The sequence below is a fragment of the Salmo salar genome, chromosome ssa10 (assembly GCF_905237065.1).
Source record: "Salmo salar chromosome ssa10, Ssal_v3.1, whole genome shotgun sequence".
NCBI lineage: Eukaryota > Metazoa > Chordata > Actinopteri > Salmoniformes > Salmonidae > Salmo > Salmo salar.
The window spans coordinates 122,971,343-122,987,201 of NC_059451.1; the positions used below are offsets into that span (position 1 = coordinate 122,971,343).

The following is a 15,859-nucleotide window of genomic DNA, read 5'->3' on the forward strand; positions in this document are numbered from 1 at the left end:
AAATAAAATAAAAAAATGTGTAAACTAGGTGAATTGCAACAGCGCTATGCTCCATTCAAAATATATTTCCCCCCTCTCCCGCATCCAATTTCCCTGTAACATAACGGAGACTCACGCTTTAGCCTTTTACATTCGGTTTTGGTTAAAAGATATTTCCACAGCGATTTAAATAGCACAATAATTCCCTACGCTATTTAATGCTTGTTTCCTCACATAAACCGAAATAGAGTTAACAGTGTAGAATTTGAGTAACCAAGATATTATGATTTTTCTATATTGGTCACTTGACCCTACTTCCACTAGATAACACAGCCACAAAGTCAAACAGCTTTTCCATTTTGAACAACAGATGCCTCTCCGGTGGCAGAAATCAATAGGCGAATATCACAGCCAAGCACAACACTGGCGGGTAAGTAACACTTTAAAACAATATCATTCCTCTATTACTGCAGCTATATTATGGACATTTTCTTTAAATGATGTTTTTGTTGTTGAAAAAGACCTATATGTAGCTCCTTTAAGCTGGTAATGTTGTCGTTTGTTACTAAACATCATATGATTAACTTTTGCCAGACCTCAGCACTGATTAAAGGGAGGTTAGCCTCTGAGGGAATGAATGAAGTTGTATTGAATTGAATTAGATGCCCATTTATCTAATTGTTGCAGTTCTCTGCTCTGGTCTCTTGTTTGGCAGTTGGACAAGGAGCATTTCAAATCTTTTATTTGATCAGAGTGTTTGACCCTGTTGTCTGTATCTACTAGAGAAAGGATCTTCTAATTTTACTTCTATGGAATCTCCTGAATCTCCTGTTCTAATTCTGTTTCTATGGAATCTCCTGTTCTAATTCTATTTATATGGAATCTCCTGTTCTGATTCTGTTTCTATGGAATCTCCTGTTCTAATTCTGTTTCTATGGAATCTCCTGTTCTAATTCTGTTTCTATGGAATCTCCTGTTCTAATTCTATTTATATGGAATCTCCTGTTCTAATTCTGTTTCTATGGAATCTCCTGTTCTAATTCTGTTTATATGGAATCTCCTGTTCTAATTCTGTTTCTATGGAATCTCCTGTTCTGATTCTGTTTCTATGGAATCTCCTGTTCTAATTCTGTTTCTATGGAATCTCCTGTTCTAATTCTATTTATATGGAATCTCCTGTTCTAATTCTGTTTCTATGGAATCTCCTGTTCTAATTCTGTTTCTATGGAATCTCCTGTTCTAATTCTGTTTCTATGGAATCTCCTGTTCTAATTCTATTTATATGGAATCTCCTGTTCTAATTCTGTTTCTATGGAATCTCCTGTTCTAATTCTGTTTCTATGGAATCTCCTGTTCTAATTCTATTTCTATGGAATCTCCTGTTCTAATTCTGTTTCTATGGAATCTCCTGTTCTAATTCTGTTTCTATGGAATCTCCTGTTCTAATTCTGTTTCTATGGAATCTCCTGTTCTAATTCTATTTATATGGAATCTCCTGTTCTAATTCTGTTTCTATGGAATCTCCTGTTCTAATTCTGTTTCTATGGAATCTCCTGTTCTAATTCTGTTTCTATGGAATCTCCTGTTCTGATTCTGTTTCTATGGAATCTCCTGTTTTAATTCTGTTTCTATGGAATCTCCTGTTCTGATTCTGTTTCTATGGAATCTCCTGTTCTAATTCTATTTATATGGAATCTCCTGTTCTAATTCTGTTTCTATGGAATCTCCTGTTCTGATTCTGTTTCTATGGAATCTCCTGTTCTAATTCTGTTTCTATGGAATCTCCTGTTCTAATTCTATTTCTATGGAATCTCCTGTTCTAATTCTGTTTCTATGGAATCTCCTGTTCTAATTCTGTTTCTATGGAATCTCCTGTTCTAATTCTGTTTCTATGGAATCTCCTGTTCTAATTCTATTTATATGGAATCTCCTGTTCTAATTCTGTTTCTATGGAATCTCCTGTTCTAATTCTGTTTCTATGGAATCTCCTGTTCTAATTCTATTTCTATGGAATCTCCTGTTCTGATTCTGTTTCTATGGAATCTCCTGTTCTGATTCTGTTTCTATGGAATCTCCTGTTCTAATTCTGTTTCTATGGAATCTCCTGTTCTGATTCTGTTTATATGGAATCTCCTGTTCTAATTCTGTTTCTATGGAATCTCCTGTTCTAATTCTGTTTATATGGAATCTCCTGTTCTAATTCTGTTTCTATGGAATCTCCTGTTCTAATTCTGTTTCTATGGAATCTCCTGTTCTAATTCTGTTTCTATGGAATTTCCTGTTCTAATTCTGTTTCTATGGAATCTCCTGTTCTAATTCTATTTATATGGAATCTCCTGTTCTAATTCTGTTTCTATGGAATCTCCTGTTCTAATTCTGTTTCTATGGAATCTCCTGTTCTAATTCTGTTTATATGGAATCTCCTGTTCTAATTCTTTTATATGGAATCTCCTGTTCTAATTCTGTTTCTATGGAATCTCCTGTTCTAATTCTGTTTCTATGGAATCTCCTGTTCTAATTCTATTTCTATGGAATCTCCTGTTCTAATTCTGTTTCTATGGAATCTCCTGTTCTAATTCTGTTTCTATGGAATCTCCTGTTCTAATTCTATTTCTATGGAATCTCCTGTTCTAATTCTGTTTCTATGGAATCTCCTGTTCTAATTCTGTTTCTATGGAATCTCCTGTTCTAATTCTATTTCTATGGAATCTCCTGTGTGTCTGTCTGAAGATTCCAAGCTGAATGGGGAGGCGGCCAACGCAGCTCTAGCCAATGAAGACTGTCCTCATATAGACCAGGCCATCTCGCCAGAGGAGATCTTCAGCCCCAGTGAGAGAGAACGGCCTTGTTGTCTCGTCACCACAGCTGCAGAACGACCCAACCACAAAGGGGGTAGAGTCAGGAGGGGTACGTACACCTACAGTAACAGCCAAACACAGTCCAACCACACAGGGGGAGGAGGGAGGAGAGTTACGTACTGTAACAGCCAAACACAGGCCGCTATTAAACGGGTTGCTTTCCCTACGACCTGATTTCTCATAATCATACATACAGTACACAATGTCAACCTGTGGGCCAACACGCATGTGCATGTGCACATGCATATGACGCACACACACACACACACACACACACACACACACACACACACACACACACACACACACACACACACACACACACACACACACACACACACACACACACACACACACACACACACACACACACACACAGCCACCGGAAGATGTTTGGGGGTGGGGGTGCTGCACATTCTGTTAATACAGGACTAGTAAAGGTCTGTTAATACAGGACTAGTAAAGGTCTGTTAATACAGGACTAGTAAAGGTCTGTTAATACAGGACTAGTAAAGGCCTGTTAATACAGGACTAGTAAAGGCCTGTTAATACAGGACTAGTAAAGGCCCGTTAATACAGGACTAGTAAAGGTCTGTTAATACAGGACTAGTAAAGGCCTGTTAATACAGGACTAGTAAAGGCCCGTTAATACAGGACTAGTAAAGGCCCGTTAATACAGGACTAGTAAAGGTCTGTTAATACAGGACTAGTAAAGGCCTGTTAATACAGGACTAGTAAAGGCCTGTTAATACAGGACTAGTAAAGGCCTGTTAATACAGGACTAGTAAAGGCCTGTTAATACAGGACTAGTAAAGGCCTGTTAATACAGGACTAGTAAAGGCCTGTTAATACAGGACTAGTAAAGGCCTGTTAATACAGGACTAGTAAAGGTCTGTTAATACAGGACTAGTAAAGGTCTGTTAATACAGGACTAGTAAAGGTCTGTTAATACAGGACTAGTAAAGGTCTGTTAATACAGGACTAGTAATTATCAGCACCCTCAGCACTCCTACTTCCCGTGGCTATGCACACACACACACACACACACACACACACACACACACACACACACACACACACACACACACACACACACACACACACACACACACACACACACACACACACACACACACACACACACACACACACACACACACACACACACACCAGGAAACCTACACAAGGTTGTTATCCAAGCCTTTGCTCTACCCCCCAACTGTCATTTTATAGATCTGAATTCTGGTTTGACCTCTCCTCCTAAAAATAGACATCGGTCACTTTACAACGGTTTTGTCTTTCTTTTGACCAACGTGTTTTTGAAATGTCTTTGTAGATGATACTTGTAGCTACCGTAGCTCTGTAGAGAAGTGCTCTGAACTCCTTAGAACATGACGGGTCGTTAAAGATGCCCTTCCAGATACAGCTAGTTTGGAACTTTTCCCATTGAAAAACAATATCCCAAGTAAATACAGTAATGTACACACACTTAAGCAGAATTTTTTGTTTAGTCTTTTGTTTTGTTTTACTTTAAGACTCATTTGCGAAAGTCTGAGTTCTAAAAAAATACTTCCGCAAAAATCAACGTCTGGACATTACTGGAGAGCCCATGACATCATCAGATTGAAATTGTGCAAAGGGACTAAGGGCTGCGTCGCAAATGGCACCCTATTCCCTATATAGTGTACTACTGTTGATCAGGGCCGTATATTTGGGATAGAGTGTCATTTGGGATGCAGAAAGTACTGTAAGAAGCGATGAGGAATCGGCCCAGAAGCGGCCGTCTTCCGGGAGGCCGGAACTGATTGAATCGGTCCGGAATCGGGTGTTGGACTCGACCCGGAATCTAAATTAATAACTGCCCTAGTATCGGCCCAAGTACATTTGGCCGTTTCCGTCTAGCGGAATTCAGCCGAATTTGCTGACATCTTACCAGAATCCCTCCAGAAGCGGGCCGATCCACATTTTTATAAATGTATACAAAATTACCCGATTTAGAAATTTTAAATATTACTATTATACATTTTATACATACGCTCAGGAGGCTCCACCCCCAAAGTTTGTAATGCCTATCAATTGCCTTGGACAAAGTATCAAAATACTAAAATACTACACAGTACTCTTAAAGAATTTCATTTAAATGTTCATTGTATTTTTTTGATCACAGAAACAATGAGAAAATATGGAAAAATAAATAATTAAATGTTAATTATATAAAGCAGCCCTTGTAATCATCTGCCAGAGATTAGCCCCGACCGGCCCGAGCCTCAAGTAATACATTTGGGCCGGATAACTCACACCTGACTCTCAGCCGAGTGCCACGACTCTCAGCCGAGTGCCACGACTCTCAGCCGAGTGCCACGACTCTCAGCCGAGTGCCACGACTCTCAGCCGAGTGCCACGACTCTCAGCCGAGTGCCACGACTCTCAGCCGAGTGCCACGACTCTCAGCCGAGTGCCACGACTCTCAGCCGGAATCGGCCCAGATCCACTGTGCTACCTGGGTATGAGTCAGAAACATTGATTATAATGTCGAAATTGACTACAAAGTGTAAATAGGATCATTTTGGTCATAAAGTCAGTCTCGTCCAAAACTACGTTTTGTAAGTGAGTTTGTCACGACATACAGGAGGGGTGGGTATGGATTAGAATCATGTGACAAATAAAATTTGGGCGGCGCACAATTGGCCCAGAGTCCTCCGGGTTCGGCCGGGGTAGTCAGTCATTGTAAAATAATAATTTGTTCTTAACTGACTTTTCTAGTTAAATTAAAAAATGTAATTCAATTGTGGCCTGGCTGCTCAATGTGACTGCTAGCTTCTTGACAAACACAGAGTTGGAACTTAGCCAAATATACATTTTTTGGGGGGGGGGGACGACGCTGATAAACAGCATTTAGCTTGTGCTTTATTTACGATAGTTTGACAGCTTGCAGATGATGTAGTTGTAGACAGGTTATAGTTCTCAGAAATCAGTCCTGAGCACAGCCAGACTTTCCCGACTCGATAGACTGAATGCAGTGCACTGACTAGTTTTTCCAGGCACATTTTTTTTAATTGAGAAATACTGCACCAAACATCTTTAGCTAGGTGTAAAATTGCGCAACGATGATTTCCTCAGAAAAAAAAAAACGTCTAAATGAATGACAGATTTCTTGATTTATCTTAAATGAATTCTTACTATTTTAAAGAAGTGACTATTTTATATATATATATACACACACACAACATACATAATGTACATCCTATATGTTATACAAACAAAACAACCAATTTGAGATGTTATTATATGAAATACAATGTGCTTGTGAAGAAAGTCTTGATGTATGTTTTATTTGTGTTTTACTGGCTCTATCATGTATGCAGCTACCTTGTGTGTTTGTTCTACTGATGCTATTGATGATGAACCCTGCTGATGATTAGGAATCTGATGCTATTGATGATCATCATGATGCCTTGTCTTGCTGATGGGTGTCATTAGTGTGGTGTTAGAGAGCAACACCAATAGAAGATAGCAGACTATGGCTTATGAAGTCCTATGGCTTATGAAGTCATGTGGCTTATGAAGTCCTGTGGCTTATGAAGTCCTGTGGCTTATGAAGTCCTGTGGCTTATGAAGTCATGTGGCTTATGAAGTCCTGTGGCTTATGAAGTCCTGTGGCTTATGAAGTCATGTGGCTTATGAAGTCCTATGGCTTATGAAGTCTTGTGGCTTACGAAGTCTTGTGGCTTACGAAGTCCTATGGCTTATGAGGGGCTATGGCTTATGAAGTCCTATGGCTTATGAAGTCCTATGGCTTATGAAGTCCTATGGCTTATGAAGTCCTATGGCTTACGAAGTCCTATGGCTTACGAAGTCCTATGGCTTATGAAGTCCTATGGCTTATGAGGGGCAATGTGAAGTTGCCTCATGACAGAGGGAAATGAAATGCCCATCCCTAAATTTGTAAAACAACAAACACTGTAAAAAAAATGATTATACACATAAATGTCTGTCATTTTTTTATATATTCATGACTACGCAAACTCTAATCCAGTCTGTGTTTTAACTGGTATCTAAAAGCACAAAGCCATTGTTCTATTGGGGCTGGATCCAACAGTGACCTAACAAATCTCTTAATGCCATCGATGCCTAATGTATGCAAAACCTCAAGTTGGGGGATTCAGCCCTTGGCTCTTAGTAAAAGGGAACAGAATCCCAAAATCTACAGGGAGAATCGTAAAAAAGTGCAGCAGACTGCCAACATATTCAACCAATATACTGTAGCAGACTGCCAACATATTCAACCAATATACTGTAGCAGACTGCCAACATATTCAACCAATATACTGTAGCAGACTGCCAACATATTCTCCAATATACTGTAGCAGACTGCCAACATATTCAACCAATATACTGTAGCAGACTGCCAACATATTCTCCAATATACTGTAGCAGACTGCCAACATATTCTCCAATATACTGTAGCAGACTGCCAACATATTCTCCAATATACTGTAGCAGACTGCAAACATATTCTCCAATATACTGTAGCAGACTGCCAACATATTCTCCAATATACTGTAGCAGACTGCCAACATATTCTCCAATATACTGTAGCAGACTGCCAACATTTTCAACCAATATACTGTAGCAGACTGCCAACATATTCTCCAATATACTGTAGCAGACTGCCAACATATTCTCCAATATACTGTAGCAGACCGCAAACATATTCTCCACTATACTGTAGCAGACCGCAAACGTATTCTCCAATATACTGTAGCAGACTGCAAACGTATTCTCCAATATACTGTAGCAGACTGCCAACATATTCTCCAATATACTGTAGCAGACTGCCAACATATTCTCCAATATACTGTAGCAGACTGCCAACATATTCAACCAATATACTGTAGCAGACTGCCAACATATTCTCCAATATACTGTAGCAGACTGCCAACATATTCTCCAATATACTGTAGCAGACTGCCAACATATTCTCCAATATACTGTAGCAGACTGCCAACATATTCTCCAATATACTGTAGCAGACTGCCAACATATTCTCCAATATACTGTAGCAGACTGCAAACATATTCTCCACTATACTGTAGCAGACTGCAAACGTATTCTCCAATATACTGTAGCAGACTGCAAACGTATTCTCCAATATACTGTAGCAGACTGCCAACATATTCAACCAATATACTGTAGCAGACTGCCAACATATTCAACCAATATACTGTAGCAGACTGCCAACATATTCTCCAATATACTGTAGCAGAATGCCAACATATTCTCCAATATACTGTAGCAGAATGCCAACATATTCTCCAATATACTGTAGCAGACTGCAAACATATTCTCCAATATACTGTAGCAGACTGCCAACATATTCTCCAATATACTGTAGCAGACTGCCAACATATTCAACCAATATACTGTAGCAGACTGCCAACATATTCTCCAATATACTGTAGCAGACTTCCAACATATTCTCCAATATACTGTAGCAGACTGCCAACATATTCTCCAATATACTGTAGCAGACTGCCAACATATTCTCCAATATACTGTAGCAGACTGCCAACATATTCTCCAATATACTGTAGCAGACTGCCAACATATTCTCCAATATACTGTAGAAGACTGCCAACATATTCTCCAATATACTGTATCAGACTGCAAAGATATTCTCCAATATACTGTAGAAGACTGCCAACATATTCTCCAATATACTATAGCAGACAGCCAACATATTCTCCAATATACTGTAGCAGACTGCCAACATATTAAACCAATATACTGTAGCAGACTGCCAACATATTCTCCAATATACTGTAGCAGACTGCCAACATATTCTCCAATATACTTTCGCAGACTGCCAACATATTCAACCAATATACTGTAGCAGACTGCCAACATATTCTCCAATATACTGTAGCAGACTGCCAACATATTCTCCAATATACTGTAGCAGACTGCCAACATATTCTCCAATATACTGTAGCAGACTGCCAACATATTCTCCAATATACTGTAGCAGACTGCCAACATATTCTCCAATATACTGTAGCAGACTGCAAACATATTCAACCAATATACTGTAGCAGACTGCCAACATATTCTCCAATATACTGTAGCAGACTGCCAACATATTCTCCAATATACTGTAGCAGACTGCCAACATATTCTCCAATATACTGTAGCAGACTGCCAACATATTCTCCAATATACTGTAGCAGACTGCCAACATATTCTCCAATATACTGTAGCAGACTGCCAACATATTCTCCAATATACTGTAGCAGACTGCCAACATATTCAACCAATATACTGTAGCAGACTGCCAACATATTCAACCAATATACTGTAGCAGACTGCCAACCTATTCATCAATATACTGTAGCAGACTGCCAACATATTCTCCAATATACTGTAGCAGACTGTCACATATTCATCAATATACTGTAGCAGACTGCCAACATATTCTCCAATATACTGTAGCAGACTGCCAACATATTCAACCAATATACTGTAGCAGACTGCCAACATATTCAACCAATATACTGTAGCAGACTGCCAACATATTCAACCAATATACTGTAGCAGACTGCCAACATATTCTCCAATATACTGTAGCAGACTGCCAACATATTCAACCAATATACTGTAGCAGACTGCCAACATATTCTCCAATATACTGTAGCAGACTGCCAACATATTCTCCAATATACTGTAGCAGACTGCCAACATATTCTCCAATATACTGTAGCAGACAGCCAACATATTCTCCAATATACTGTAGCAGACTGCCAACATATTCTCCAATATACTGTAGCAGACTGCAAACATATTCTCCACTATACTGTAGCAGACTGCAAACGTATTCTCCAATATACTGTAGCAGACTGCAAACGTATTCTCCAATATACTGTAGCAGACTGCCAACATATTCTCCAATATACTGTAGCAGACTGCCAACATATTCTCCAATATACTGTAGCAGACTGCCAACATATTCAACCAATATACTGTAGCAGACTGCCAACATATTCTCCAATATACTGTAGCAGACTGCCAACATATTCTCCAATATACTGTAGCAGACTGCCAACATATTCTCCAATATACTGTAGCAGACTGCAAACATATTCTCCAATATACTGTAGCAGACTGCCAACATATTCTCCAATATACTGTAGCAGACTGCCAACATATTCAACCAATATACTGTAGCAGACTGCCAACATATTCTCCAATATACTGTAGCAGACTTCCAACATATTCTCCAATATACTGTAGCAGACTGCCAACATATTCTCCAATATACTGTAGCAGACTGCCAACATATTCTCCAATATACTGTAGCAGACTGCCAACATATTCTCCAATATACTGTAGCAGACTGCCAACATATTCTCCAATATACTGTAGAAGACTGCCAACATATTCTCCAATATACTGTATCAGACTGCAAAGATATTCTCCAATATACTGTAGAAGACTGCCAACATATTCTCCAATATACTATAGCAGACAGCCAACATATTCTCCAATATACTGTAGCAGACTGCCAACATATTAAACCAATATACTGTAGCAGACTGCCAACATATTCTCCAATATACTGTAGCAGACTGCCAACATATTCTCCAATATACTTTCGCAGACTGCCAACATATTCAACCAATATACTGTAGCAGACTGCCAACATATTCTCCAATATACTGTAGCAGACTGCCAACATATTCTCCAATATACTGTAGCAGACTGCCAACATATTCTCCAATATACTGTAGCAGACTGCCAACATATTCTCCAATATACTGTAGCAGACTGCCAACATATTCTCCAATATACTGTAGCAGACTGCAAACATATTCAACCAATATACTGTAGCAGACTGCCAACATATTCTCCAATATACTGTAGCAGACTGCCAACATATTCTCCAATATACTGTAGCAGACTGCCAACATATTCTCCAATATACTGTAGCAGACTGCCAACATATTCTCCAATATACTGTAGCAGACTGCCAACATATTCTCCAATATACTGTAGCAGACTGCCAACATATTCTCCAATATACTGTAGCAGACTGCCAACATATTCAACCAATATACTGTAGCAGACTGCAAACATATTCAACCAATATACTGTAGCAGACTGCCAACCTATTCATCAATATACTGTAGCAGACTGCCAACATATTCTCCAATATACTGTAGCAGACTGTCACATATTCATCAATATACTGTAGCAGACTGCCAACATATTCTCCAATATACTGTAGCAGACTGCCAACATATTCAACCAATATACTGTAGCAGACTGCCAACATATTCTCCAATATACTGTAGCAGACTGTCAACATATTCATCAATATACTGTAGCAGACTGCCAACATATTCTCCAATATACTGTAGCAGACTGCCAACATATTATCCAATATACTGTAGCAGACTGCCAACATATTCAACCAATATACTGTAGCAGACTGCCAACATATTCTCCAATATACTGTAGCAGACTGCCAACATATTCTCCAATATACTGTAGCAGACTGCCAACATATTCTCCAATATACTGTAGCAGACTGCAAAACATATTCTCCAATATACTGTAGCAGACTGCCAACATATTCTCCAATATACTGTAGCAGACTGCCAACATATTCTCCAATATACTGTAGCAGACTGCCAACATTTTCAACCAATATACTGTAGCAGACTGCCAACATATTCTCCAATATACTGTAGCAGACTGCCAACATATTCTCCAATATACTGTAGCAGACTGCAAACATATTCTCCACTATACTGTAGCAGACTGCAAACGTATTCTCCAATATACTGTAGCAGACTGCCAACATATTCTCCAATATACTGTAGCAGACTGCCAACATATTCTCCAATATACTGTAGCAGACTGCCAACATATTCTCCAATATACTGTAGCAGACTGCCAACATATTCTCCAATATACTGTAGCAGACTGCAAACATATTCAACCAATATACTGTAGCAGACTGCAAACATATTCAACCAATATACTGTAGCAGACTGCCAACATATTCTCCAATATACTGTAGCAGACTGCCAACATATTCTCCAATATACTGTAGCAGACTGCCAACATATTCTCCAATATACTGTAGCAGACTGCCAACATATTCTCCAATATACTGTAGCAGACTGCCAACATATTCTCCAATATACTGTAGCAGACTGCCAACATATTCACCAATATACTGTAGCAGACTGCAAACATATTCAACCAATATACTGTAGCAGACTGCCAACCTATTCATCAATATACTGTAGCAGACTGCCAACATATTCTCCAATATACTGTAGCAGACTGTCACATATTCATCAATATACTGTAGCAGACTGCCAACATATTCTCCAATATACTGTAGCAGACTGCCAACATATTCAACCAATATACTGTAGCAGACTGCCAACATATTCTCCAATATACTGTAGCAGACTGTCAACATATTCATCAATATACTGTAGCAGACTGCCAACATATTCTCCAATATACTGTAGCAGACTGCCAACATATTATCCAATATACTGTAGCAGACTGCCAACATATTCAACCAATATACTGTAGCAGACTGCCAACATATTCTCCAATATACTGTAGCAGACTGCCAACATATTCTCCAATATACTGTAGCAGACTGCCAACATATTCTCCAATATACTGTAGCAGACTGCAAACATATTCTCCAATATACTGTAGCAGACTGCCAACATATTCTCCAATATACTGTAGCAGACTGCCAACATATTCTCCAATATACTGTAGCAGACTGCCAACATTTTCAACCAATATACTGTAGCAGACTGCCAACATATTCTCCAATATACTGTAGCAGACTGCCAACATATTCTCCAATATACTGTAGCAGACTGCAAACATATTCTCCACTATACTGTAGCAGACTGCAAACGTATTCTCCAATATACTGTAGCAGACTGCAAACGTATTCTCCAATATACTGTAGCAGACTGCCAACATATTCTCCAATATACTGTAGCAGACTGCCAACATATTCTCCAATATACTGTAGCAGACTGCCAACATATTCAACCAATATACTGTAGCAGACTGCCAACATATTCTCCAATATACTGTAGCAGACTGCCAACATATTCTCCAATATACTGTAGCAGACTGCCAACATATTCTCCAATATACTGTAGCAGACTGCCAACATATTCTCCAATATACTGTAGCAGACTGCAAACATATTCTCCACTATACTGTAGCAGACTGCAAACGTATTCTCCAATATACTGTAGCAGACTGCAAACGTATTCTCCAATATACTGTAGCAGACTGCCAACATATTCAACCAATATACTGTAGCAGACTGCCAACATATTCAACCAATATACTGTAGCAGACTGCCAACATATTCTCCAATATACTGTAGCAGAATGCCAACATATTCTCCAATATACTGTAGCAGAATGCCAACATATTCTCCAATATACTGTAGCAGACTGCAAACATATTCTCCAATATACTGTAGCAGACTGCCAACATATTCTCCAATATACTGTAGCAGACTGCCAACATATTCAACCAATATACTGTAGCAGACTGCCAACATATTCTCCAATATACTGTAGCAGACTTCCAACATATTCTCCAATATACTGTAGCAGACTGCCAACATATTCTCCAATATACTGTAGCAGACTGCCAACATATTCTCCAATATACTGTAGCAGACTGCCAACATATTCTCCAATATACTGTAGCAGACTGCCAACATATTCTCCAATATACTGTAGAAGACTGCCAACATATTCTCCAATATACTGTATCAGACTGCAAAGATATTCTCCAATATACTGTAGAAGACTGCCAACATATTCTCCAATATACTATAGCAGACAGCCAACATATTCTCCAATATACTGTAGCAGACTGCCAACATATTAAACCAATATACTGTAGCAGACTGCCAACATATTCTCCAATATACTGTAGCAGACTGCCAACATATTCTCCAATATACTTTCGCAGACTGCCAACATATTCAACCAATATACTGTAGCAGACTGCCAACATATTCTCCAATATACTGTAGCAGACTGCCAACATATTCTCCAATATACTGTAGCAGACTGCCGACATATTCTCCAATATACTGTAGCAGACTGCCAACATATTCTCCAATATACTGTAGCAGACTGCCAACATATTCTCCAATATACTGTAGCAGACTGCAAACATATTCAACCAATATACTGTAGCAGACTGCCAACATATTCTCCAATATACTGTAGCAGACTGCCAACATATTCTCCAATATACTGTAGCAGACTGCCAACATATTCTCCAATATACTGTAGCAGACTGCCAACATATTCTCCAATATACTGTAGCAGACTGCCAACATATTCTCCAATATACTGTAGCAGACTGCCAACATATTCTCCAATATACTGTAGCAGACTGCAAAACATATTCTCCAATATACTGTAGCAGACTGCCAACATATTCTCCAATATACTGTAGCAGACTGCCAACATATTCTCCAATATACTGTAGCAGACTGCCAACATTTTCAACCAATATACTGTAGCAGACTGCCAACATATTCTCCAATATACTGTAGCAGACTGCCAACATATTCTCCAATATACTGTAGCAGACTGCAAACATATTCTCCACTATACTGTAGCAGACTGCAAACGTATTCTCCAATATACTGTAGCAGACTGCCAACATATTCTCCAATATACTGTAGCAGACTGCCAACATATTCTCCAATATACTGTAGCAGACTGCCAACATATTCTCCAATATACTGTAGCAGACTGCCAACATATTCTCCAATATACTGTAGCAGACTGCCAACATATTCTCCAATATACTGTAGCAGACTGCAAACATATTCAACCAATATACTGTAGCAGACTGCCAACATATTCTCCAATATACTGTAGCAGACTGCCAACATATTCTCCAATATACTGTAGCAGACTGCCAACATATTCTCCAATATACTGTAGCAGACTGCCAACATATTCTCCAATATACTGTAGCAGACTGCCAACATATTCAACCAATATACTGTAGCAGACTGCAAACATATTCAACCAATATACTGTAGCAGACTGCCAACCTATTCATCAATATACTGTAGCAGACTGCCAACATATTCTCCAATATACTGTAGCAGACTGTCACATATTCATCAATATACTGTAGCAGACTGCCAACATATTCTCCAATATACTGTAGCAGACTGCCAACATATTCAACCAATATACTGTAGCAGACTGCCAACATATTCTCCAATATACTGTAGCAGACTGTCAACATATTCATCAATATACTGTAGCAGACTGCCAACATATTCTCCAATATACTGTAGCAGACTGCCAACATATTATCCAATATACTGTAGCAGACTGCCAACATATTCAACCAATATACTGTAGCAGACTGCCAACATATTCTCCAATATACTGTAGCAGACTGCCAACATATTCTCCAATATACTGTAGCAGACTGCCAACATATTCTCCAATATACTGTAGCAGACTGCAAACATATTCTCCAATATACTGTAGCAGACTGCCAACATATTCTCCAATATACTGTAGCAGACTGCCAACATATTCTCCAATATACTGTAGCAGACTGCCAACATTTTCAACCAATATACTGTAGCAGACTGCCAACATATTCTCCAATATACTGTAGCAGACTGCCAACATATTCTCCAATATACTGTAGCAGACTGCAAACATATTCTCCACTATACTGTAGCAGACTGCAAACGTATTCTCCAATATACTGTAGCAGACTGCAAACGTATTCTCCAATATACTGTAGCAGACTGCCAACATATTCTCCAATATACTGTAGCAGACTGCCAACATATTCTCCAATATACTGTAGCAGACTGCCAACATATTCAACCAATATACTGTAGCAGACTGCCAACATATTCTCCAATATACTGTAGCAGACTGCCAACATATTCTCCAATATACTGT

At 38.9% G+C, this 15,859-nt stretch overlaps 1 protein-coding gene across 2 annotated transcripts in view; it reads left to right on the forward strand.

Annotated features, from left to right (window-relative positions):
- Positions 1 to 15,859, forward strand: part of LOC106593086 (potassium voltage-gated channel subfamily C member 1) — an 80,702-nt gene that overhangs the window by 43,218 nt on the left and 21,625 nt on the right. For both annotated transcript variants that reach the window (XM_045688662.1, XM_045688663.1), the window contains 2 exons: positions 350 to 409; positions 2,710 to 2,886. In XM_045688662.1, the coding sequence (XP_045544618.1) occupies positions 350 to 409; positions 2,710 to 2,886 (237 nt within the window). The remainder of the gene's footprint in view (positions 1 to 349; positions 410 to 2,709; positions 2,887 to 15,859) is intronic.